This window comes from Somniosus microcephalus, chromosome 8, assembly GCF_052327205.1.
Source record: "Somniosus microcephalus isolate GS21.2 chromosome 8, FLI_Smic_1.0, whole genome shotgun sequence".
In the NCBI taxonomy this organism is placed as follows: domain Eukaryota; kingdom Metazoa; phylum Chordata; class Chondrichthyes; order Squaliformes; family Somniosidae; genus Somniosus; species Somniosus microcephalus.
In genome coordinates this window covers 31,720,236-31,746,728 of record NC_140994.1, presented here as the reverse complement: position 1 = coordinate 31,746,728, position 26,493 = coordinate 31,720,236, and the positions used below count along the sequence as shown (strand labels likewise).

The 26,493-nt window shown below is 45.4% G+C and overlaps 1 protein-coding gene across 2 annotated transcripts in view; it reads right to left on the bottom strand.

Annotated features, from left to right (window-relative positions):
• afap1l2 (actin filament associated protein 1-like 2) overlaps positions 1 to 26,493 on the bottom strand; it is a 301,922-nt gene that overhangs the window by 80,674 nt on the left and 194,755 nt on the right. For both annotated transcript variants that reach the window (XM_085994440.1, XM_085994441.1), the window contains one exon: positions 19,729 to 19,823. In XM_085994440.1, the coding sequence (XP_085850566.1) occupies positions 19,729 to 19,823 (95 nt within the window). The remainder of the gene's footprint in view (positions 1 to 19,728; positions 19,824 to 26,493) is intronic.

The following is a 26,493-nucleotide window of genomic DNA, read 5'->3' as shown; positions in this document are numbered from 1 at the left end:
GTATGTGACTCTATCCTTATCAAGAGGAGGGATTTTGGGATTAGACCTAATGGTGCATGCTGTATATAAATTTAATTATCTTCCATCTATCTTTGGAGCCTATTTGACAAATACAGTTTGGAGCTGATCTCCGAGTAGGAGCTGTTTGTGGGACCTTCTTGTGCACAAATTGAGTTGATTTGCTTTCAAGTTTACCAGATAATCTGGCAGTTTTTCTTTGTTAAATAAATACAAAAACCATTGGTAACTGGCTCAGTGGTAGCTCTCTCGCCTCTGAGTCAGAAAGTGTGGGTTCAAGTCCCATCCAGAGATTTGAGCACATAGTCTAGGTTATAACTTCAGTGTAGCACTGAGGGAGTTCTGCAATGTTGAAGGTGCCGTCTTCACCGTTGTCCAGCTGGGTGGGACTGCACTCGCCTGGTTCCATTCTTAACTATCTAATCGTAGTCAGAGACTCACCTGCGATGGCTTCTCTTCCCACTCCCGCATCGTTGCCTCTGGTGTCCCCCAAGGATCTATCCTTGGCCTCCTCCTATTTCTCATCTACATGCTGCCCCTCGGTGACATCATCTGAAAACACAGTGTCAGTTTCCACATGCACGTTGACGACACCCAGCTCTACCTCACTACCACTTCTCTCTCGACCCCTCCACTGTCTCTGAATTGTCAGACTGCTTGTCCGACAAGCAGAAATTTCCTCCAACTAACTATTGGGACGATCAAAGCCATTGTCTTCAGTCCCCGCCACAATTCTGTTCCCTAGCCACCGACTCCATCCCTCTCCCTGGCAACTGTCTGAGGCTAAACCAGACTGTTTCCAACCTTGATGTCATATTTGACCCCGAGATGAACATCTGACCACATATCAGCGCCATTATTAAGACCGCTTATTTCCACCTCCGTAACATCGTCCGATTCTGGCCCTGCCTCAGCTCATCTGCTGCTGAAACCTTCATCCATGCCTTCGTTATCTCTAGACTTGACTATTCCAACGCACTCCTGGCCAACTTCCCATGTTCTACCCTCCGTAAACTTGAGGTCATCCAACATTCTACTGCCCATGTCCTAACTCACACCAAGTCCTATTCACACATCACCCCCCCCCCCCCCGTGCTCGCTGACCTATATTCGCTCCCAGTTATGCAAAGCCTCGATTTTGAAATTCTCATCCTTGTTCAAATCCCTCCATGGCCTCACCCCTCCCTATCTGTGTAATCTCCTCCAGCCCCACAACCCTCCGAGATATCTGCGTTCCTCTAATTCTGGCCTCTTGAGCATCCCTGATTTTAATTGCTCAACCATTGGTGGCTGTGCCTTCAGCTGCCAAGGCCCTAAACTCTGGAATTCCCTCCCTAAACCTCTCCGCCTCTCTACCTCTCTTTCCTCCTTTAAGATGCTCCTTAAAACCTACCTCTTTGGCCAAGCTTTTGGTCATCTGCCCTAAAATCTTATGTGCCTCGGTGTCAAATTTTGTTTTATAACACTCCTGTGAAGCACCGTGGGACGTTTTACTGTTAAAGGTGCTATATAAATACAAGTTGTTGTTGTCTTTCAGAAGTGACTTTAAACCTCTTAGGTGGATGTAAGAGATCCCACAGCACTATTCAAATAAGAGCTGGGGAGCTCTCCTGGTGTCCTAGCCAATATTAATCCCTCAACCAACACCTAAGACAGATGATATGGTCATTTATTTCATTGCTGATTGTGGAAGCTTGCTGTGTGCAAATTGGCTGCTGCGTTGCCTACACTACAACAGTGATTACACTTCAAATGTACTTCATTGGTTGTAAAGCGCTTTGGGATGTCCTGAGGTCGTGAAAGGCACCGTATAAATGGAACTCTTTCTTTCTTTCTTTCATAGTGCTGTAGCAGGAATCCTTAGCGAGAAGAATAAAGAAAAGGAGACAATGAAAAGTTAGGAAGATCAAAAGGGAAAAGCTAGTAAGAAAAGCAATCCTGTGTTACAATGTGAATCCTGGGGAAATTCACGAGATAAAGAGTTAATCTGCTGGGCAATTGAGGAAATGGATATGGTGACAGATGTGCGCATGGATTAACCACAATCTTTGACAGCACTTTAGCATGTGGAAAATCCCTGTAAATACAGCCAAAAGATGTCAATTATAAACAACGAAAACCCTGGGAATATGCCACACAGCTGAAAGGAAACATAACCCTACAAAATTTCTGCGATGGCTTGAAACGAGAACTAATTTCAGGGGGGAGTGGGGTCAGTGGGTGGGATCGGTGGCGGGTCGGGTGGGAAATTTGAATTGCGGGTCAGAATCCTGCTGTCAACCCACCACAATGTGCCTTTCCCACAGGCGCATGTGTGATCTCCAATACGACCTGACCCGCAGAGGCGGGCGACCCAATTAATGCAATTATTGGGTTGTTGACAGATCCTTAATAATGCTTTTAACCTTATCTTTTAACTTTAACTGCTCGCCCATGGGGTCCACGCTGCTCGGGGACCACGTCTGTGAACCTGAGGCGGGAGTTGAACAGCCATTGCTCCAGCTGATTACTTGACAGCTTCAAATGTACAGTAAAAGCTCCCACCTGACAGATCTTCACTTTCCTCAGCCACAAGCTGTTTCTCAGTCCATTTCCAGCACAGATTCTGCAGGCTTTCCACTTTCCACTCTCCATCCAGCCTCAACTCGTTGAAAGAACTTTCTCACCATTGACAGAATGCTTCTGTCATCTCTACTTCACTTGCCATCTATTCCATCAACATGGGTGCCCTTTATACTGTCTCACCTTTGTTCTCAGAATCCGACCACGATTAGCCCCAACATCAGCAGCACCAGGCACACCAGCAGCACCAACAACAACACCAACCTTCTCCACAATCACCTGATGCTGCACAGGACAGAGGGCATCAGCACCCAACCACATTGCTGCCCGGGAGGCCAGGGATGGCCGCATCATGGCCAGATTTACTTCATTTGACACTGTACACCCTGGCTGCCACATGATGCGCCAGGTTGGCACCACCCCACACCAACACCATAAAGCATCCCTACAATGCCCAAGCCATTCCTTTCACACTCGCCACCATTGCGGGGGGTACCGTTATGTCTCACCATTCACTGGAACTCACTAAACCATTTCCAAAGGTGCACACAAATCTGTCCAAGAACGGAAAGTGTTGAAAATAAAGGTTTCAATGTTTGACACCACATTAACAGAAACTTTACATGAACATTGGATAAAACACCCAAGTGGCTAACCTTGTGTATTGTTAGTTGGTATGATGGCACTAGGATGAAGGTGAGCGTGAGGGGTGGCTAGTGAGATGGGGATGTGATAATGTAGATAGAGAGGGATGGGTGGAGGTCCAAGGTAAATTGGTGTGAGTAAGGATGCGCAGGAGTAGGGTAGGGAAGACAGAGTGATAGGGATGTGATGAGAGGCACAGCAGGATGAGGTTGTGTGTGGCTTCGTACTAACATTTCCTGATCTAATGAGATCATTGAAACGTTTGCAGCACTGCACCCAGGTCCTCCTGACCACATCCCTGTTTGTGCCCTCCTGTGCAATGTGCAACCAGGCTGTTTTGTTCTCCTGGGAGGTCTCCTCCGCCCATGGGAAGGGAAGAGGACCTCCCTGCGTGCTGTGGCTCCCTCCGTAAGCATATGGAGGGAGTCATGGGAGAACCTGGGTGCAGCCCTGTGCCTCTGTACAGTAATTGTCAGTGTTTGCAGCACTTCAATGCTGTGGAACACTGACAGCACAAATGTCAAAAGTTGGCCATGGCCTCTTTAAGGAAACCGGCTGATGACGTGTCATGAATGACATCACCAGACCTGCTTCCTCTAATTGGGCCAGGAAACACGCTGGCTTCATTTTCCAGAGCAGGATGGAGCCAGCAGCGGGCCACGACCTGCCACCGACATTGCCCGCCCCGGACCCGACGAGGTACGGAAAATCCCGGCCTATGAGTCAGAGAGCTGTCAGAGTTCTGAATGAAAGCTCTAACCATGTAGTATACCACTGACCTTGAGGGATTTGGGGTAATGACATAAACAAAAGCAACAGTGCCATGTTTATGCACATCATGACAGTAGTTAAAAAATGTAATTGCTTTGTGCATGATTTTGTATATAGTTACAGTAATGGGTGTGAGTCAGGCAGAAATAGGCACAATGCGGGGGTCCCATTCAATGGGTTTAATTCTCTAATGGTTTAAAAGCTCAGCCAATAAATTAGGATGTGCCAGATCATTGTCTTCTCCGAAAATGAGAACTATTAAGTATTGTTTACTTGGTGAATTTTGACAGAGCAGCACATCACTTTTCACATAGAGAAAGATCTAACTCCAGGATATACAGCCAGGTTGCTCAGGGCAACCGTGAAACCGCAGAGACAAGTACAGATATGACCCGGAGTTTCTGGTCGCTTGCCACTTCCACTCTGACCTCTCTGTCCTCGGCCTCCTACACTGTTGTGATGTAGCTCGACGGAAGCTCGAGGAACAGCACCTCATCTTTCGATTCGGCCCTTTGCAGCCTTCGACACTGAGTTCAACTTGAGATCATAACCACTGCCCCCATTTTCTCAGACAACAGATGCTGGTAATGGTTCTGCTGCAACCATTTACACCTCCGCTGGACCCATCTTTCATTTCTTTATTGCCTCATTACCACCCGCTTTTGCTTTCCACCGTCATCCTTTTTGTCATTTAATGACTCCTGCCCTCCATCCTATCACAGACCTTCCCTTCGACTTGCCGTTGCGACTTGCTGCTGCAATTATGTATGAATAAAACTGCTTGGCGGTTTAGATTACTCTGAAAGTGTTTGATGTGACTGATATTAATCACTTTCTGAAGTAATGTGGCACATAGTGGAATTCCTATGCGCAATCTAGTGGCACTAAATGCTCAACCAGAGCATACTGTCCCAGATTACTTTGCACACATTGTCCCAGATATTCCGATCGCAGGCCTCCCATGGGTGGAGGGCTGCTATCTGGAAAAATCTGCGCCCTTACCTGAGGGCTCCCGGGACGCGCACAATTCCGATGCTGGGCCTCTCCAAACTCCAGGTGCGCAGGGCCCATGTATCCCAGAGGCACAGGTAGTCCGCAGCGTCCCTGGGATCAGGTGGGCCATGTGGAGCCAATCACAGAGGGAATCTCCCTTCATACATTTGACAGGAAGACCTGTCAAATATATGAATGGAGATCACCCCCAAAACATAGTAAAACTTTAAATACATTTTTTAAAAAATCACATTTTTAAAATGACTTGAAATTACAATAAATTAACTATTTTAAACAAAAATTTTAATTTTTGAAAAAAATAAAGTTTTTTACGGGGCTAAAATAAACTTAACTTTTTATAAAGTATTTTTAAATGACTATTCAGTGAAATTTATTAAAAAAAAACTTTTTTCAACTCTTATCCTGGTAAAAGCAGGCCTTATGCCTGCTTTTACCAGGCGCAAGAATTGTAAGTGTCTTCTGCGGGCGGAGGGTCTCCAAAAAACGGAACTAGCCGCCCGCAGAGGCCCTTCTCCCGGGCAGCCGGAGAATCTGTCAAGAGCTTTCTTGACAGATCGGAAATGTCGGTTTCCAGCGCATGCCTGAAACCGGCATTTCCGATGTCCGTACGGGTGAGTACACAGCACGTACACACCCATAGGGATCGGAATATCTGGCCCAAGATCTCGCTTCACTTTAGAGGAAGTGCTGGCTTCCTTACAAAAGCTGACTTTAGTGTTGGCCACGAGAAAAAGTATCTGGAGAAAACCAAATCATAACTCACTGTAACAATACACTTAAGGTTAAGACAAAAGCAAAGTACTGCGGATGCTGGAAATCTGAAATAAAAACAGAAAATGCTGGAAATACTCAGTGGGTCAGGCAGTGCCTGTAGAGAGAGAAACAGAGTTGATGTTTCAGGTCGCTGAAAGAATGTTTTGTTCCGATGAGAGGTCATCAGAACAAATATTTCCCCCAGATATTAATTCCTTTTCACTAATATTTATCTTATGAGCAAGTCTGGTCAATTTGCAATTTCTTTGTCTAATCTTGCCTATTGTATATAATTTATTTATAACTTTGTATTACAGGAAACTTTGTGTTATCCGGAGGCTAAATGTCCGGCAAGCTCGAGCCACCGGCAAAAATCAGGAGCCGTTTTGTTAGGTTTTTTTTCTTCTTGTGGCTTTTTTTTCAACAGTCAGGCTCTGCAAAGTCTCTGTAGCTTAGCAACAGCTTCAGAGAGACGCTTCCAAGGTACGGGCCGACTGTTTAGAAGCTGTTGCTAAGCAACAGTGTTTGTTGTCAGATACGGAGATGAAAAGCTCCGTATGCTTCAACATTAACGCTGGTGTGTCCAGCAGTTTTGAGGGAACGGCAACAGCTCGGTCCCGTCGGTGCCGGATAGCACAAAGTTTCCTGTACTTATGTAGGAGTGGATGTTCCTGTGTATTCTGTAGGGAATCCAGGAGAGGGAGATGGATTGAGGGATCAGAGCACCTGGCCAATCCCACAATCATAGTCCCACGACCCCGTATCCTGTTACAGCACAAGTCTATTGTGGTTACTTGAATGCACCTTTTTGAAAATGTAAAGAAATCTTGTTTCTGTATGTGATAATGATCCCAATTTACTTGTTTCAATTTTGTCCATTGCACCATAGCCACTTGCAGTCACCCCCACTTACGCTGTCCACGCATCACGGCCAGCCGCCTATATTGGGCAACTGGAGCTAACCATTTTCCATTACCATAGGAGTCAATACAAAGGTGGGGAGGGATGGAAGAAGTGTTCAGTGGTGTAGAGCAGGCTTGATGGACCAGCTGGTCTTTTCCTGCCCATCAATTTTTTATGTTCGTAAAGGCGTCGCTCATAACACGTGGTAAAGTTTGAAGCACTCCAGCTATTTTGGGCAGTTCTTTGCACCTTGTAAATCCCCTGGACAGTATTTACCGATGAGCGATGTTCAGTTTTTATCCCTGACATGGACTCCAGGAAACCTCAGTGCTGCCATGTGGCTCTCCCACAATTCCCTCTTTGCTGGCGGACTGCCGCTTCTCTAAGTCAGTGCAGGAACTGACTGGAAGCTGCATCCGACACCAATTAGTATTTTAGTGATCAGACGAGCCCGCAGGGATCACAGCAGTGATGATTGGCTTCACCATCCACCGCTTATACCGGATAAATCGTGATAACACAAATATGGCCACTATAAGCAGTGGGGATTGTAGGTGACACGGCTTAGTGCGTGAGAGAAATCCTCAAACAAATTTGAAATTACAACATTCAGTCAATCGAAAAGATGACCCATTTTGCAAGGGTGGTGTTCCAAATAAGAACTGGAAATATTATCAAACTTTATGACTAAGCTTGAAACTTTAAAGGCCTGTGTCTGTGTAAATAAAATATTTGCGGGTATTTAGTTTGATTAATTTGGATGGGAATCTAAGTAATTTGAAACGTATTTGGTGATGAACCCTATAAAGAGAGCCAAGCGGATGACACTGTGGTTTTGTGATGTCAAAGAGAAAGTAGTCACAAAATTTAACTGTAGATTCTGCTGCCACAGATAAGATACACTGAATTACACACTTCCGTCACAGTGGAATTTAGTTCTGAAAGCTGTTAATACTACTGTAAGTGGCAGACTGCCCAGCTAAACATCCAACCGCAAAACACATCCCTTTCGCAGGGTTAAACAAGGTCTGAAATGTCGGCTTGCTGCACATTAGAGCAGAAACACTGTGATAAAGAATTTATGTGTTCTGCTTCATGCACCAATATTTCAATTTGTCCCCTTGTACTGACTGGGAAAGGTTGAACAGAAGTTAGGTCCTTTACCCAGGTCTTTCTTTTTTTCACATCAGAATGCAAAACCATTTGTCCCAGAGGTCCTTTACCACGAGAGGATGAAATATTTCATGCAAGCTGACTAGGTTAGTTTGTTGGCTTAATGCAACCCCCCGCCCCCCCGGGTATAAGCAGTAATTGGGAAATGTTGTTTTCCCACAGAGACTGTTACATGGGGGCTTGGTGAGGAGGGAGGAGAGCAAGAGAGACAGCACTCTAATCTTGGGATCCATCCAGTGGTGTATGTGATGCTAGTTGTTCAGTAGTGGCATTATGAATCAGTACCACTTGAGGCAGCTAATAGTACCTTGCAGTGGACTGCAAGCCCATGATGGAAGGATTTAAAGATTCTAGCAGCCAGCAGAACCAAACCCCACCCATGTCTCGCCTTGTATAAGACGTAACAGTTTACCACCAAATCAGAGTGGTAAATTGCACGAGTGCTATTGTGAAGTCATGTTGTTAACCTGTGAGAAGATAGTCTGTAAGCACATTATAGTGTTTGCAAAATATTGTGTAGGCCCGTAGTATACAGCAGGTAGGCTTTGATGTCATGTCCATTTCCTTGGAGTTCATAGAATCTTACAGCACAGAAGGAGGCCATTCAGCCCATTATGCCTGTGCTGGCTCATTGAAAGAGCTGTCCAATTAGTCCTACTCCCCTGCTCTTTCCCCATAGCCCTGCAAACTGTTTCCCTTCAAGTATTTTATCCAATTACCTTTTGCAAGTTAATTATTGAATCTTCTTCCTCTACCCTTTCAGGCAGTGCATTCCAGGTCACAGTAACACTCCATAAAAAAAAAATCTCCTCATCTCACCTCTGGCTCTTTTGCCTGAATTACCTTAAATCTGTGTCCTCTGGTTATCGACCCTTCTGTCAGTGGAAATAAGTTTCTCCTTATTAACTCTATCAAAACCATTCAAGGTTTTGAACGCCTCTATTAAATCTCCCCTTAACCTTCTCTGCTCTAAGGAGAACAATCCCAGCTCCTCTAATCTCTCCACGTAACTGAAGTGGCTCATCCTTGGTACCATCCTTGACTTGGTCCTGCTCTTTTACCTGGTGAAGCTACGAAGCTGGTAATTCAAGACAATGAAGAGTACTTTTGATGCTTCTCAGTTTGCCTGAGGATACAATGGTCTGTTAATGTGCTGTCATTCTGCCAATATTAGAAAAAGCTAAACAGTTAGAAACAGGGCGGAAGGATAATCTATTTTCTGTAATCTATAATCTATCTGCAAGTAGCACAATTATTTGCATCCACATATCCATGAGAAGTGTTACTAACAGACCTAGGGAACTTTTATCCCTTCATATGAAGGTGTTTGATAAATAGTAATTAATAACAGTGGCCTTTTTCTCACCATTCAATAAACTTTCATGGATCATTTGGGAACTAAAAGCTATTAAGGTAATAAAATGATGAAAAGTAGGCGTTGAATATAACCATGCTAATTGGACTAGCTGCAACATCAGAAACAGAAGGAAGGACAATCTATTTTCTGTTATATGCATTTGTCCCTCTTCACAATAATTCCTCTTTTAAATAAGTCAATTTTTTAAAAATCCAATGTTAAGATGACCTGAAAATTGTTATCAAACCAGCACTCATACGGTTAAGGCACATTTGACGGTGTATGATAGTGCTTTGCTATTTAATGTGCATGAATAGCAGGGAATTTAGTCTCTGGTTCCAGATGATAACTGCTGCTGCTCATTTTCCCACAGTCTTCGCCAGTGTGTTGCTTGACACAGCTGAAACTCCTCCAGTTCCTGATATGGCCTGTACTGTGTGATATGTGACCTGCACTGTTCCGGCCTGATGTGTTCCCAGCATTTTTAACCAAAATGGCCATTATGAGCATATTTTTCAAGTTTATTTATTTTCCAAGTTTTGTTTATATGCTTTGAAGTGTAATATTTAAAACATAACGAATTCATTACCAGTAATTCAGTAATGGACAGATCTTTCTACCAAACTCTTAGGTTCACTTGCGACTGTGTCACTTAAAATACCAGACTCTCCAAATAATGGAAATAGCACAAAAATGGCACAATTACAAGAATTTCTATTTTTATCCTCGCGTTCGCAAAAAATCAGGATCAGATTGATGGGGATATAAATTTTCCTCCTTGCTAGAACTGATTAAACTCATTACGGTCCCCACCACTTAAACCGTCCACACTTAGGCAACCGCCTATATCGGGCAAATGGCGCTACCCATTTGCCATTATTGTAGGAGTCAATTACAAAGGCGGCGCTTATAACACATTAAGCGCGCTAACTATTTTGGGCAGTTCAATAAGTATTTACCCTGTACTTGGATTTCGGCCACAGTCAGGTTCTTTAAGCAGTTCAGTCAGCTGTTCGCACCTCGTTAAAATGCGATTACCTTAATGCTAAGATTCTGGATGCAACTCCTAACGATTAGGAGAGGCAGTTGCTAAGTGAGATTTCCTGTTTTTTAAAAAAATATGTTGGTTACTTATCTTTTTGGTTTTACTGTCCACCGCACATAGCGGGCAAATCACGTCAACACCAACACGCCCACTATATAAGCAGTGGTATCTGTACAAACACTGGCTTGTTCTTAACCCTGAGGAATATTTTTCTTTCTACTCATTTACTTTCTCTTTCTGCAGCCTGTGCCCCTGTGCCCCAGTGCCCAGCAAACCAGGGCAACCCAAGACTTGGACTTTCTGACAATCATCACCCTGGCAAGAGGCACGATTCACAGAGGGCGAGTTACACGAGTTCAGCTTTTACTTCGCCTGGGGCAAAATGTGCATCAAATGTGAATTATATTGGGTCAGATTTTGCTGGAGCGGGGCATCTTGCCCCATTACTTAGACTTGCTCGTGTACATTTAGGTTTTTAAATTTTTTGCCCACAAAGTTGTTGGAAGTGTGAGCTGATAGCGGTGCAGTGAGGGCAACAGGGCATCTGGGACCTTGGTGAATGACGGGATCAACAGGGTATCTCCTTAACCAATGAGATTAAAAGATTGTGAAATAAATAGAGGAAGGACTGAGAAGGAGGGTGAATTAAAGTGGGTGAAATCAGGTACAGAAAGAGAACTAAAGTGATGGAAAGAAAGATTGGATTAAGAGAAAGAAAAAAGATAGAAAGGCAAAGTAAGGAAAAAAATTAAAATTTGACATTTTTAAAATGTGATAAATCCATGTAGTGAGACAAGGAACTCGAAGAGGCAAGGTATTAGGATTAATACGAGTACTTTATTAAACGACTGCGAAACAACCAGGCAGGCCTGCATCCAGGCATTGCACCTTTGCTGACCTTAGCAGGAAGCCAACCCCTGACCTTAACAGGAAGCAAAACCCCTGACCTTAGCAGCAGCATCTGGTGGATAACCTTAATCATAACATCCCAGATTACTATATCCCTCCGCCCCTTAAGATTTCAGTATGAATTTCTTAACAAACAACCATTCCTAAGGGTCACATAAAAAGTCTCCATTCACCATGTTCCATACTTGACGAATCTAACAGGTCAGTATCAATCTCTCTGGTGGCTTGCGATACCTTTGTGAACGTCTGACAGTAAAGTCCCTGCTTGTTTGTGGTGAAGCCACCAGCTGCTCCTGAGCAGTGCTCGGAGTATCTGACTCTGCAACGATGGTTTCCTCTTGACGAATGGGTTCCTGTGGAATTGTCTCTGTCCCTGGTGGTGGCACCACAGATGCACTTGGATAACTGGAGGCAAACCTGTCCTCAGCCATTGCATCTGGAACCTTCATTTCAATTTCCCCTTGTCTGGTAAGTATCTGATCTACATGTCTGCGCACTACCTTACCATCACCCAACATGACCTTGTATGATACGGGACTGGTCATTGAGTCTATGAAGCCAGGAATCCACTTGGGTCCATAACTGAAATTTCTGGTAAGGACCGCATCTCCTTCTCCAAAACTTTGGCTCTTTGTTCTTTTGTCATGGTTCTCTTTTTGTTTGTTTTGTCTGTTTTCCATTTTCCTTTTTAGGTCTGGGTGGACAAGGTCAAGAGTGGAGCGTAGTCTACGACCTAATAACATCTCAGCAGGAGAGAGTCCTGTGGTGGATTGAGGTGTTATTCTGTAACTGAACAGAACCCGTGACACTTTGGCTGCTAAGCTCCCTTCTGCACTTTTTTCATCATCTCTTTAAATGTTTGTACGGCTCTCTCCGCAAGTCCATTTGAGGACGGATGATATGGAGCTGAGGTCACCTGCACTATGCCATTTTTTCTCAAGAACTCTTTTGTCTCTGTACTCACAAAACAAGTGGCATTATCACTTACCACGATCTCCGGTAGCCCTTGATTACTGAAGCTCCGATGCAGGCAGTCTATAGTAGTAGTGGCGGAAGCAGAATTTACGGGATAAACATCCATCCATTTGGAATGTGCATCAATGATTATGAGGAACATCTTCCCCATGAATGGACCCGCATAATCTAAGTGCAATCTTCTCCATGGTTTATCCGGCCACTCCCAGGGGTGGAGAGGAGCCGCTGCTGGTGCCTTCCGGTGTTCCTGACAAGTGCTGCATGTCTTGACTAGATTTTCTATCTCCTCATCTAGCTTTGGCCACCACAAGTAACTCCTAGCCAAGGCTTTCATACGCGAGACCCCAGGATGACACTGATGTAGTTGCTCTAGGATAGACTGTCGTGCTGGCTGTGGAATAATCACTCGTGCTCCCCACAACATGCAACCATCCTGCATACTCAGCTCTGTTTTCCTGACACTGTAGGGTGTGAAGTCTGCCCCTTCTGGATGCTGTGGCTATCCCCTCACCACATATTCTCGAACTCTAGACAGTACTGGATCTTTACCTGTCCATGTTCTTACTTGCTCGGCAGTCACAAGTGCCGTGTCAGTGTCCTCCAACATCAACACTCTGTCCTCTGGAGCTGCACGGATAAGTATGCCTGGCAGTGGAAGACGGCTCAAGGCATCTGCGTTCCCATGGTACTTGCCCGCCTTGTAGATGATGACATACTCATATGCCCTCAATGTCACGGCCCACCTCTGGATCCGGGGTGACACCATCTGTGGAACTGCTTTCATTTCATTGAAAAGAGAGAGAAGAGGTTTATGATCGGTGCATATGGTGAACTTCCTGCCATATATGTACTTGTGGAACCTCTGTAACACAAACATTACTGCTAACCCCTCTTTGTCTAACTGGGAATAGTTTTTTTCCGCTGGTGTTAGAGTTCGGGACATAAACCCTATTGGTCTTTCAGTTCCATCTTCCATGCAGTGTGAAAGAACTGCCCCCACCCCGTAAGGTGAAGCATCACAAGAGAGAATGATGTCTTTCTCTGCATTGTAGTGAACCAGCACATCCGACGACAGCATCAGTTTCTTGGACTGTTCAAATGAAACCCCCTGCTCCTCTCCCCACTGCCACTGTGTCTCCTTGCGCAGTAGTTTGTGAAGAGGTGCTAACGCAGTTGACAAGTTTGGTAAAAACCTGTTATAATAGTTCAGCAGTCCCAGGTAAGCTTTTAACTCAGCCACATTTGTAGGAGCAGGGGCGTCCTGCAGTGCTTGTACCTTCTCCTTGAGTGGATGGAGCCCGGTGGCGTCCACTCTGTGTCCCAGGAACACTGCCTCATTCCCCAGGAAAGTGCACTTACTCCTCTTGAGTCGGAACCCCGCCCTCTCCAATCTCTGTAGTACCTCTCTCAGAGTGCTCAGATGCTCCTGGTCGGTTCTTCCCATCACCAGAATGTCATCCAGATAGATGGAAACATGTGGAATCCCTTGCAGTACACCTTTGATTGTCCTCTGGAAGATAGCTGGACTAGATGAGACACCAAACGGTAAGTGGTTATATGTAAACAAGCCCTTGTGTGTATTTATGGTGACATACTTCTTTGATTTGTCATCCAGTGTAATCTGCAAGTAGGCATGACTCATATCCAACTTTGTGAATTTCTTTCCTCCAGCCAGGTTTGCAAAGAGATCCTCTGTTTTGGGAATCGGATACTGCTCTAGTTTGGACACACGATTGACTGTCAATTTATAGTCTCCACAGAGTCTTACCGAATTGTCCGGTTTTAAAACAGGTACTATGGGAGCTGCCCATTCTGAACATTTCACTGGCTCCAGTATGTTCTCTCTCAATAGACAGTCAAGCTCAGCCTCTACCTTTGGCTTCATGGCATAAGGCACAGGTCGTTGTTTAAAAAACCTTGGCGGTGACTCCTTGTCTACATAAATCTTCGCTGGGGGGCCATTAAATGTGCCAAGTTCCTCCTTGAACACATTCTCATGTTCACTCAACACTTCTTGCAAAGTCAACTGTTTGCCCGCATCTATTTGATGTACTGCTCCCCAGTCTAATTTAAGTTCTTTTATCCAGCCCCGACCTAACAGGTTTGGTCCGGTACCCGATAATATAACTACAGGTAGCTGTTCCACTGTGTCCCTGTGTTGCACAGTTACCTTAGCTGTACCTAATGTCGCTACTCATTCACCTGTATATGTTTTAAGATGCAGGGAGCAAGGCTTTAACACTGGAACTGTTGCACGGTTCCACAATTTTGAGTACTCTGCCTTGTTCATTATGGTCATGCCGCACCCTGTATCCACTTCAAAGTTCAACTTACAGTCATTTACTGTCAGTTGCAATGTGATAGGAGCCACTTTTGGAATGTTCTCTAACATGCTATACATTATGAACATGTCCTCTTCTTCCTCAGCTTCCCCGCTGATGTGGTGTGCTCCATGTTTTTTCACTTCTCTCCCTTGGTTTTGCTGTCCTCCCCCTTTTGGTTTGGATTCCTCCACAGGTGATTTCGCCCTGCAAGCTCGTTTTATGTGTCCTTGTTTCCCACACTTGTAGCACTTTCCCTCCAGAACCCGGCATTCACTCGCCAGGTGATCGCCCTTGCATCTATAACATGCCTTCACATGCTCACGTTGTGGTTTCTTTCAACTTGTGCACAACAACCTGACCGGCAACTTGCGTAGCATTAGCCCTGTCTGAACCCTGTATTTCTTTTACATCTCGGTTCACTGTCTCTATGGCTTGAGCAAGTTCCAATGCTTTTTCATAAGTAAGCCCAGTCTCGGATAATAATCTACGCTGCATTCGGTCGTCCATAATTCCGCAAACTAGCCTATCTTGCAGCATTTCCTTCAGGTTGTTCCCATAATTGCAATCTTGTGCTAATTTACGCAACACCGCTACATAGTCCATTACACTCTTTTCCTCTTTTCTGTTCCTTGAATTAAACTTGAACCGCTGTACAATCTCACTAGGCTTAGGGTTGAAATGTTCCTTTAGCAAGGCCACTAATTCAACAAATGATCTGTCTCCAGGCTTTTCAGGACTGAGCAGATTCTTCATCAAACTGTAGGTTTTGCTTCCCACTGAACTCAGCAGAATGGCTTTCCTTTTTCCGGCATCATTTATTTCATTTGCTTCGAAAAAATAACCCAACACTTCACAGTATTCCTCCCAGGTTTGTGCTTGAATATCAAAAGCGGAGACCATTCCTACCGTGGCAGCCATGCTCTCTTCCAACCGGTAGCTAACTTTAGCTTGTGATTTTGTTGTTTAAACGTCCCGGCAGACTTCTCTTCTTTATTCAGGGTCCTGTTTTACCTCGTCGCCAAATGTGATAAATCCATGTAGTGAGACAAGGAACTCGAAGAGGCGAGGTATTAGGATTAATACGAGTACTTTATTAAGCTACTGCGAAACAACCAGGCAGGCCTGCATCCAGGCATTGCACCTTTGCTGACCTTAGCAGGAAGCCAACCCCTGACCTTAACAGGAAGCAAAACCCCTGACCTTAGCAGCAGCATTGGCTACAGCACCACCTGGTGGATAACCTTAATCATAACATCCCAGATTACTATAAAAATCTCCTAAAACAATTCACTACCTGAAGGAATGAGACTCCACACTTTTAATTGTTCACTTTCTGGGTAAGAGAATTGATTGGCAGTCATTAACTATTATCATGTTGTTAAAAGGGTACTTAAACTGTTAATTATTACACTTAATTGTGATGAGTTTAATGAGCAATTAATGGCAAATGCAGCAATTTTATGAAAATCACGGGGAGGTTAAGTGCGCGATGCCATTTTCACGAAGCTAATGGTGAAGTGGCACAGATTGGCCAGCTACTTGTGACGATTTGCAATTCACAGGGTATCTCTTCCTCACCACAAGTTGCTGGCTGACTTGTGCATTAATAATGGTGTGTGTTGTTCACACGCTGTTATTTATTCAGCAAAATCTGGCCTATTGGCCCAGAATTTGCAGTCAGTGGCGAAGTGATGGTGATCGCTGCTGACCTCGAAAAAAGCTGCGGATCTTGCAATCTCTGTGGCAAAATCTTTAGCTTTCTCTGTTAATTTGATCATAATACTGTCTATAGGGGATCTCCAGTGTCCAACTGCAGTGATGTCATCAAGCTGGCTAAGCAGCCAATCACATTGTAGAATTCTCACAGACAGCAAACCAGGAAATAATCAGCAACTTTTATGATTCATTTTTTTTTAAATTACAGAGAATGAAATAAAGATTGGGATATGCACATGTGGTTAAGGTAGAAGCTGAAATATCATAAACAAACTATATCAAATTTAAAAAATGAATTATTTAAAAGTTTTAGTAATTTTTATCACAATGGAGAAATTTGACATTCCACAAATATAAAATTAGTTTTTCAGGGCCAGAACGGTTGTTCAGCAGTAGTTATTACTCAGAACACAGTTAAAAACCCAGTTACATCTCATTGAACAAGGCTTAACATTTTATGAGGTTTTTAACAGCGATATTAGAACGGGATGGGGAAGTTTTCGTCAGTTCAAGTGATTGCAGTGATTGCCGGCTATGGCGAGTTCCACAGCGCAACCTGTGGCAGAGCAGGGAATGACTGACCGCAACTTCAGGGTTTCCGCGCTTATCTGCGCATGTGCTAAATCCTGAGGTTGTGGTCAGTTTCAGAGGGGTAATGACGGGGAACGCTGACAGTTGCACCGTCATTACCACCGTAAAATCCGGGCCATTATACTTTTTGTGTGATGCGCCAGGTAATGGCTCATCCAGGAATTGAAAACTCAGCCAACCAAAGATACAGGTCTAGAAATTCAACTGCACTGCACCCACTTTACAGGCATAAAATGAGCGACTATCAGTACAATATGGCACGATCAATCCCCGTCGGATGTGCGTTGCCCGCCATACTGGATCGGGCTGCTCTGTAGGTGTCGAGGGCATGTGCCAGAAGCACTTAAAAGCCTCATCATAATATTTATGTAAGGGTCCTATGCTTGTTGTAGGACCCTTTCGTGAAATTGGTCTGCCCCAGTGCCCGACTCGCCATGTGATAAACTCGCCCAGCAAATCATGGCGCTAACCGGCAGCAAAGACCCTGCAGCAGCGATATTTAAAGGGCTAATCCACTCTCTACAGGTTAGTTGCTGGTTTGTCCGCTTAGGCTGCTGGTTAACTTCTAGGCCTTTTTTGTGTGACTACTTTCTCAATTCTGACTTCGGCTAACAACTTTGTGCTGGACTGCTTTTGTCGGCTTGTCGTGCAGTTTTATTGCAATCATGGGTGGTCTGGTCAGTCTGCTTTAGGGCTGGAGGACGAGGGGGAGCAGCAAAGACAACAGGAGAGAGCTGGAGCAGGAGGGAGAAGAGGGAGGAAGAAGGTATTGTGCAGGAGGCCGTACCCACAGTGAGTCTTTATGGCTCATTTCTCAGAATAAAACTGTTTGATTAAAACAAAAAACACAAGCAGTTACACAGACTAGTGAGCTGATAGTTATTTCAATCAGCGATTTCATCGTGAGAATGTACACTTGTGCCTTTAGAGAGCATAGAACTCAAGATGACCTACATTTGATCTCATGTCCCTTCTATCATCTTAAATAACTAAAGATGACCTGGCTCTGATCTTACTAATTTAATTTAATCAAACAGGCTGAGAAAGACTCACTCAAACTGGAGCCTGTCGGACAGATTTTCCTCTGCAGCTATTCCAGCTCCCCGGCATAACTGCAGTGCGGGGAACTATTTACCAGCTCCTGCCACCTGATTCCATGATTTTCTGCTGGCAGTGATCACCAGCATTTAATCCTTCGCTGCAGTTCTTTCCCACCCAACTAACTAAGTCCTTATCTATATGAATGGGGTACTTGTTCCTTGTTGGGATTCATTTCCTGTAGGTTAGAGTTCAAAGAACAGTTTTTTTTGTGAATAAGTTAAATCAAGGAGAATTAAACAAAAGTGCTGCGCACATAACTACTGTGCAACTTTTAAATCAACTTTTCAGCACCGATCACAAGAAAGCACGATCGCACAGTTGTACTCTCGGCTTTGACAAGGGAGTATTATCATTAGGGACATTTTTTGAAAAATCAGTTGCAAAGATTTGGCATTCTTTTTGTTTTCTTCATTCAGTTACTGTCAGTCTTTGGATAGTTTAATTAGTGATTGCTAATGGCATCATTGGGCTGGAAAGAGTTACTGAGGTGAACTGTTGGGGAGCTGTATTGCAGTAGTCGAGGAGATACAGTCATAAGGCCAGGGTAGATGCAACATTAATTGTGGATGTTAATTCAGCTTCAGACTCCGAAACCTTTCCAAACCAATACCATAAAGAATTTATCAGCACAAATAGATTGCCCAAACAAATGGATGTTTAAGCTGGCCATTGCACTGCTTGACTGTTCAAAGGGACCCCGATGATGTGGGTCTCTGTCAAACATTTTTTTTCAAGCATGCAATTCACCACACGTAATTCAGCACTTTGGATTTCTTGTACAAAGCATTTTAACAAAGTAAATGAAAGGCGTTGCTTTGAGTCAAGCCAAACATCTGAACTGAACCCAACTGAATAGTCACACCTCCGCTGGCTCACTCATCCCTACAACAAGGGATTGCTACTTACCAGAACAATCATTTCATAAATTATTCTGTTTGAGTAGACATAGAAATTCAACTTGAAGAGAAAAGTCTGTCAGTAAGTGAGAATACATTTCTGAAACAGCATCTAAAGGAGGAGTGCCTGTTCTGGTTACCGTGTTGAAAAGACATTTTTGTGAATTGTTGGCCCACTTGCTTCTGTTCAAGTGAAACAAGTCATTTATAACATGCTCAAACATATATAAGTAATTCCATATATTCCAATAAAAGACTGGATAAATTCTCTTTGTTCACATCAGAGTTGATGGTTTTTGATGTTGTGGAAAAGGAGTACCAGAGAGTTTATCTCAGTCTCTGTTCTTTCAGCAAGATATTTAATCAGACTGCAAAACTAAAGCACCAACAGCAGGGGAATCTGTCAAATTGGTTTACTTGATTGTTTGAAAAATGTTTACCAATATATCATTGAAATATTTGTCTTCTGATGTAACCCCTAATATCATATTCAAATACATATGCACAAACTTTTATTCTCCCAAAGTTGGCATGATGGGCAGCTTGTCAACAGCTGGGAAAGGTTTGTGGTCGGAGCAGCTGTAACATCAAACTGCTGTGGAAAATGAGTTTGCGGCTTTGAAATACAAAATAAAATGAGCCATTGTAACGCTAGATAAACAACCATAGCTGCAGCGTCAGATCGAAGATTCATCAGCAAACCTTCCTGGGATATATGCTGAACACCTCATTCTTAGACACTGCTTCCTGTTGCTTTGGATACATGATAGCTGAGCATGTCGAAGGAAGTGCCTGAGAAAGTGCTGCAAAGCAACTTAAAGCTCTTCAAAACTCTGCAGAAGTTTCTCTTTGATGAGGTATACGTAACATCTTGGCAATAATTGGACGGTTAATTAGCCACATGCCGCCTCAGCCTACGTAAAGGGTAAGTTCCAGAAACAGTGAAAATCACAAGAATATAACTTTAAAACTTACAACTTTTGTGGGTGGGAGTTCAGGCAAGCTCTTCTGAGGTGCAGGGGTGATCTTTCCAAAATCTATTCCATTGGGAATATTGGCACGTTCCAGGCCTGGGAAAACAATGACAAGCAAAGATATCAATAGTAAAATTTACCGCAAGGATTCCCAAGGTTCCTCTAGAAATGATTCATAAGGGAAGTCCTTCTGGTTTGAGATGCATGGCAGAGATGAGGAACAGCACCATCATTCTACCTTAGTACTGTACTCCAAGGACTATACTTCAAACCCAATTAGGCAGTCAGCAATTTCTGATCAAGTTACAGCATGAAGCTAGCTTATACAGAGCAAAAAGGAAAGCAATTATTAAATGAAGAGAGACAAGAATGATTTTTTTAAGTGGAAAAAAAGGTCCTCTAGAAATGCAACAAAACAAGTATGAAAAATGAAAAGATTATTTCAAAGATCGAGGCTGCTCACAAAACTACTGCATTCACTGAGGCTTAATCTGATCAAGTTGGACACAATGTAGAAAGTAATCATGCTGTGTGCTGGGATAGAGCCAAACCAGTGATTACAATAAAGAAATATAAAGACAGGATAATAAAGGAAGGTCATGTCCTTTAATATACTTAAAAATTCTTGAGGTTTCCTGTTTGTCATGCCTAATTCCTAACCTCAACGTTAACTCCCCCATGATGGGCGGACGGAGTTCGGGGAGGGGGTTAAACCCTAAAAATGGGGAACACATCCACAACCCGCCGCATAAGCACCTGTTGCTGTTTTTACGGCAGCGGGTTTCGAGGCGTGCGAGTGTCCCTTCTCGAAGAGGCCTGGCACTTCATTAATATATTTAAATCAGGCTCCCACAGTACAATTGGGAGCCTGATTTACATTTAACTGTTGCTGGGCTCGGAAAACCCAGCAGTGAAAAGGGAGGTGGGAGCAGCTGGCTTTTTATAGCACTCCTTGTGGGCCAGGAGGAACAGGAGTGCTCCGCTCGCCCCTCCCCCCCACCATGTCAGAAGGAAGCCTTTGGCCTCCCTTCTGTCGATCGTGGCCCCTCTCTTCACCGTGACTTCCGCCCCCCCCCCCCATGCCCCGATCTGCAGCCTGCCCCGAGATCGCGGCTGACCGCACCCCCCCCCCCCCCTCCCGTGAACCCCGGATCCCCATCTTTGGACTCCTGCCGTTGGTTTTCCTGCCCGGCAGCCTGCCAATTATAATGAGGTCCTGCCATTAAATTCGGCAGGAGCTCTACGTCCCCGGCATTGCCCGGTTTCCCCTCGTGCTACAGCATTCCCCCGCACCTCCCCATATATATCGGGGTCCTGTTATCACAAGTTAGTCACACTTATGTGACATACCTAAATGTAGCACCTAAATGGTAATGCCTGCTTTAGGCCCCAATTTTAACTCCGGGTCAGTTTTTGGCACAGTACTCCAGGTGTGGTCTCACCAAGGCCCTGTACAATTGTAGCAAGACTTCCTTACTCTTGTACTTCAACCCCCTTGCAATAAAGGCCAACATGCCATTTACCTTCCTAATTGCTTGCTGTACCTGCATGCTAACTCTGTGTGTTTCCTGTATGAGGACACCCAAATCCCTCCGATCTTTCTGATCTGTAAAGGTCAGTCCCGCATATTTTACCACATGAGCTAAGTAGGAATTTTTATTGTTGAATTCTGTTCTGCATTAATCTTTATAATTTAGTTAGTTAAAATACTCTTTTTAATATGAGTTTTTTTTACAGCATTGCAGGTAAAATTCTTTCAGAGTAGTCTCCTGGTTCATAGTCACTATGAGTAGATTTTCCAAATTCACACTTCTGCTGCACAAAGCACCAGGGCAGAAGCATTAATTTGTAAAATCTTCCCTTATAAATCTCCTTGGTTGTGCGAAGCAAGAAACTACTTGCATTCTTAAAGGACCTTTCACATCCTCAAGATGTCTTGACGTGCTTCACAGCCAATGAATTGCTTTTTGAAGTGTAGTCACTGTTGTTTTGCAGCCATTTTGCACACTGCAAGTTCCCAGTTAATCTGATTTTGGTGGTGTTTGTTGAGGGACAAATATTGGCTCTTCAAATAATGCCATGGGACCTTTTATATCCACCTGAACAGGTGAACAGGGCCTCAGTTTAATATCTCATCTGAAAGACCTTCAACAATGCAGCATTCTCTCAATAGAAAGAAAAAGAAAGCCACTGTTGTAATTTAGGAAAGGCAGTAGCCAACTTGCGCACAGCAAGCTCCCACAAACAGCAATGTGATAATGACCAGATAATGGGCTAGAAATTCATTATAGCCCAGGAATGGGCGGCATCATTAGAAAAGTTGGAGAATTAGCGCCAGGCACTAATCACAGAATCACAGAAACCCCACAGTGCAGATAGAGGCCATTTCGGCCCATCGCGCCTGCACCGACACATATCCCACCCTATCCCTGTAACCCCACGTATTTAATCCCCCTAACACTAAGGGTCAATTTATCATAGCCAATCATCCTAACCCACACATCTTTAGACTGCGTGCAAAATTCATTCTCACTGCTCAAAGAAATGATTGGAGTGCTAATTCAAGCCTTAAAGCCCAAGCTCATTGGTATTACGCTCAAAGGGTGGACCAATATTGCGTGCAGTCTAATCGCACGTCATGATTGCCACAGGCTATTTCCAGTTCTTAAAGGGGAAGTTCATTGATGCTGTAGAACCTCATTCTCAGCATTGCTGGCTGTGCAGCTACCTCAGCAAGCAGCAGCAGGTCAAGGAGAAGGAGCCAGACGACTGAAGCAGCTGTACTCATGGCGGAATCATGCCCCAGAGAGAGAGCCCGCAGATTCTGTGATCAAGCATAGGAGGCGTTGGTGTTTGCTGTGGAGAGACGGAGGGCGGTGCTCTACCCGACAAGTGGCTGGAGGCCCTCATCGCAAGTCTTCCGCACCAAGTGAAGGGAGGTAGCACAGCACATCTTGGGCAGCACGGTGGTGCAGGAGGAAATTTAACGACGTCACTCGGGTGGTCAGGATGAGTCAATGCTTCAACAAATGCTACATACCACCATCTGAACCTCAGTCTTCACACACTGCCCAAAGCACCACACTCCCAGCAACAATCTCTACCTACCCACATCTCACACCTTGCACGCAATGACAGCTATTCAACTATGGCAGGCACATCACCCAAACACATTGCTCCACACTCACTCACACACTTTCCTTTCTCTTGCAGACCATAGTGGCTCACAACATGAGGGAGCAGGAGCGCACAGGCGGGGGACAAGCTGACACCCAACCACTGTCTGAGCTGGAGAATAGAGTGCTGGAGATTATTGGGCACCAGGTGGTGGGCACCATGGTCACCGGTGATGTTTACCCCCTTGGGGACAACAATGGTATGTTCATCCCTACTCCTTCTTCTCACATCCCACTTCCCCCTCACCCAACGAGCGTTTCGCAATTTCCAGCGAATCATACTGTATGCATGCATTTCTCCCTTCCTGCCCCCTTCCCCTCACCTTAACCCGACTCTGGTGCCTTTATGCTTTCAGATAATCAGCAAGCACCTGAGCAGCCCGTCCCTGAGGGCACCGCAGAGAGCGAGGCGGGAGAAGAGGAGGTGGAAGAACACACCGCGTCACTGCACGTCTCACCCGCAGGCACCAGCTCAGATACTGGCATTACGCGCTCTTTAGAGGCTAGTATAGTAGTGGGATCTGAACAGGCTGATGCACCGGGGATGAGCGGGCTGCAGCAAGGCCAGGGGGAAAGGGTAGCTCGGGGGCCAGCTCCATGGAGGGCAAGTTCACGCGCAGGTTCTGCTGCACAGGACTCAGATGAGGACCTCGATGGAGAGGCATTTAGAAAAAGGGTGAAGGGCATGCACACGGAGATCATAGGTGCAATGGCAAAGGTGTCCGAGAGCCTCTCGGCAATGATAAGGAGCGTGGAGGAGTCCGCCTCCAACATTGCACAAGACTCTGCGCACACCATGGAGCCCATCATTTCCAGTCTGCAAAGGATGGTAGACTCCCAGAGAGACCATGGCGACCCAGACCTGATGCCGCACGTGATAGGCAATCTGGCAGCTTCCGTTGCAGCACAGGCAGAAGCGACGCAATGTCTTAGTGTTGTAATGCAGTCTATGCTTGGTGGCATCCAATCTCAGACTGCTCTCATGCAGTCTCAGCTTGATGCCACACTAGCTCTGACTGCTGTCATCGTGGCTGGGTCCACCACAGTCCACCGGGGATCTCAGCAGGTGTCGCAGCAGGCCAGCAATCTGTGCTGCAACAGATTGGTAGGGATGCTGAGGTGCTGCCCTGGGGGAGTGGCAGTGGGTCAGTGGAGCAGGAAGCTGCTGTCCTCTCTCAGGATGACAGCATTCCTGCTCCCACCACTAGCACTCCGCCATTGCCCTTGTTGCTGCCTGCCATCCAGCCAGTCCAGACTGCTGCTGCCCATGCTGGGTGCAATCTACAGCCAGGCCTTCCAGGTCCAGTGCTGGTCGAGGGCGTCCTGCAAGGCCATCTGAAATCTCCCGCATGGACACTCAGCAGCCTTCCACCAGCCCTGCTGCAGCTACTGGTCCAACACTTCGTAGGAGCACTAGAGTAGGCAAAGGCACAGTAACGAGAGGCACTAAGGGATTTCACAAGTGTAGTGTATGTACTTTGCAGAAGGAACTATATTCTGCAGCCCCTGTATACTGCAGTACCAGTAGTGACCACCCTTGTATATAAGCCTGTGTAGTAACTTTTGCATAGTAGTTCCAGGTTGTCTCCACTCAGTAAAGACCTGTTATAACCAACTCCTGCAGTCCGTGTCTCAATTATACACAGGCATAATACTGGCGACGAGCAGATCCGAACTTACCTACAGTCTGCACCACCTTATGGGGATCCATCCCTGAAGCGAAGTTATCAGAGGTCGAGGCCAGAAGGAAGAAAAAAAAAATAAACGAACAGAAGAAACGGGCGTCGACCGTGGGCATCCGCCTCTGATTCATCGGAGTTGAAGATTTGCAGGAGAGGCTGTCGAGAGCGGGGCTTGGTTATCCTGTCGATGGTGTGTCAGCTAATCGGGCTGGTGGCAGGTAGTACACTGATCCTTCCTGGGCTGCGGCGGTCTAGAGCTCGATCGGGTGGCTTTTCAACGGGGCCGAGCAGCGTTGTTGGGAAGAGGAGAGAGAGAGAGGGTGGAGCACACAGGGCGCGGCCGGTGCTACGAAGCCGGGCAGCGGACAGACCCGAGAAGAGGGAGGCAAGTGTCCCGCAGGGTTGCTCCGACGACGGGGAAATAATAAAAATTAGAAGCGCAGAAAGCCGCGAGGAGCTGCAGTTTGCCACGGGAACCGCGGAGAGCGGCGTTAGCAGCAGCGCGGGGGGGGGGAGTGCGCGAAGACCATAGGGCATCGCTATCAAGGCATAAAACGCCAGCAACAGCGCTAGCAGCAGCGGCGAAGACAGAAAGCGCGGGAGGCGCCATCTTAATCCAGCGGGGAAGAAGGCAAAGCGCGGGAGGCACCATTTTGTTAAATCGGGGAAGAAGGCAAAGCACGGGAGGCGCCATCTTAGATTTCCAAGATGCCGAAGACTGGCAATATCACTGCCTTCGATAATGCAATAGAAGACTGGACCACGTATGTGGAAAGAGTCGAGGTATATTGCGAGGCAAACGAAGTAGCCGATGAGAAAAAGGCATCGGTACTACTAAACTTAATGGGCGCAAGAACGTACGGCCTATTGCGGAACCTGATTACTCCAGCCAAACCGAAGGCGAAGAGTTTTAACGAAACTGTTGATATCCTAAAGGAACACCTAAATCCTACACCGCTGCTGATAGCAGAAAGATTTAAATTCCACAGGAGAAATCAGCATAAAGATGAGAGCAATGCTGATTACCTTACGGAACTACGCAAGCTATCAAAGCACTGCCAGTTCGGAGCAGGACTGACAGATACCCTACGGGACAAATTTGTCTGTGGACTCCTGAGTGAAGGAACCCAGAAGAGGTTACTCTCAGAGAAAGAGCTGACGCTAGATAAGGCTTTCAGCGTGGCAGTATCGTACGAAGCAGCAGCAAGGGGAGCTGCGGAAATACAGCAAAAGCCACAGGAATACGGCACCCACGAAATGACACGGGGATTTGAAAAATGTTATCGATGCGGCAGAACAACCCATGACCAGAAGGACTGCTGATCCAAGGACAAAATATGCAGGCAATGCGGAAAGATGGGACACATTGCACGAGTTTGCAGGTCCGGGAAGAAGACTAACGACAACAAAAAGGCTACTAAGGAACAGTACAGGAAAGTACAAAAGATGACCGACAGTAGTTCCGAAGACCAGATGAGCGATAGTGAATCCGGGAACAAGAGACTAAGCTGTCTCAAACTTCACAACGTAATCGCAAAAGAGGATCACCGAACCATTTGGGTCATCCTCACGATAGCAGGGTCCCAAGTCAAAATGGAATTGGATACAGGATCAGCTCTGACCATCATGAATCAACGAGACTACGAGCGGCTATTCTCACACATACCCTTGAAGACGTATACGGGACAAAAAGTATACCCCAGAGGAAAAATAAGGGTGCCTGTCGAATACAACGGCAAGGAAATACAGAAATTGTATCTATACATACTGCAAGATGGTGGACCACCGTTATTGGGACGTGAATGGATCAGAAAGATAAGTTTAGACTGGCACTCCATTCAGGCACTGACGGTGGCTGGTAAAAAGGATGACGACGTCACTCCTGGACGATTGTCAACAATCTTAGCT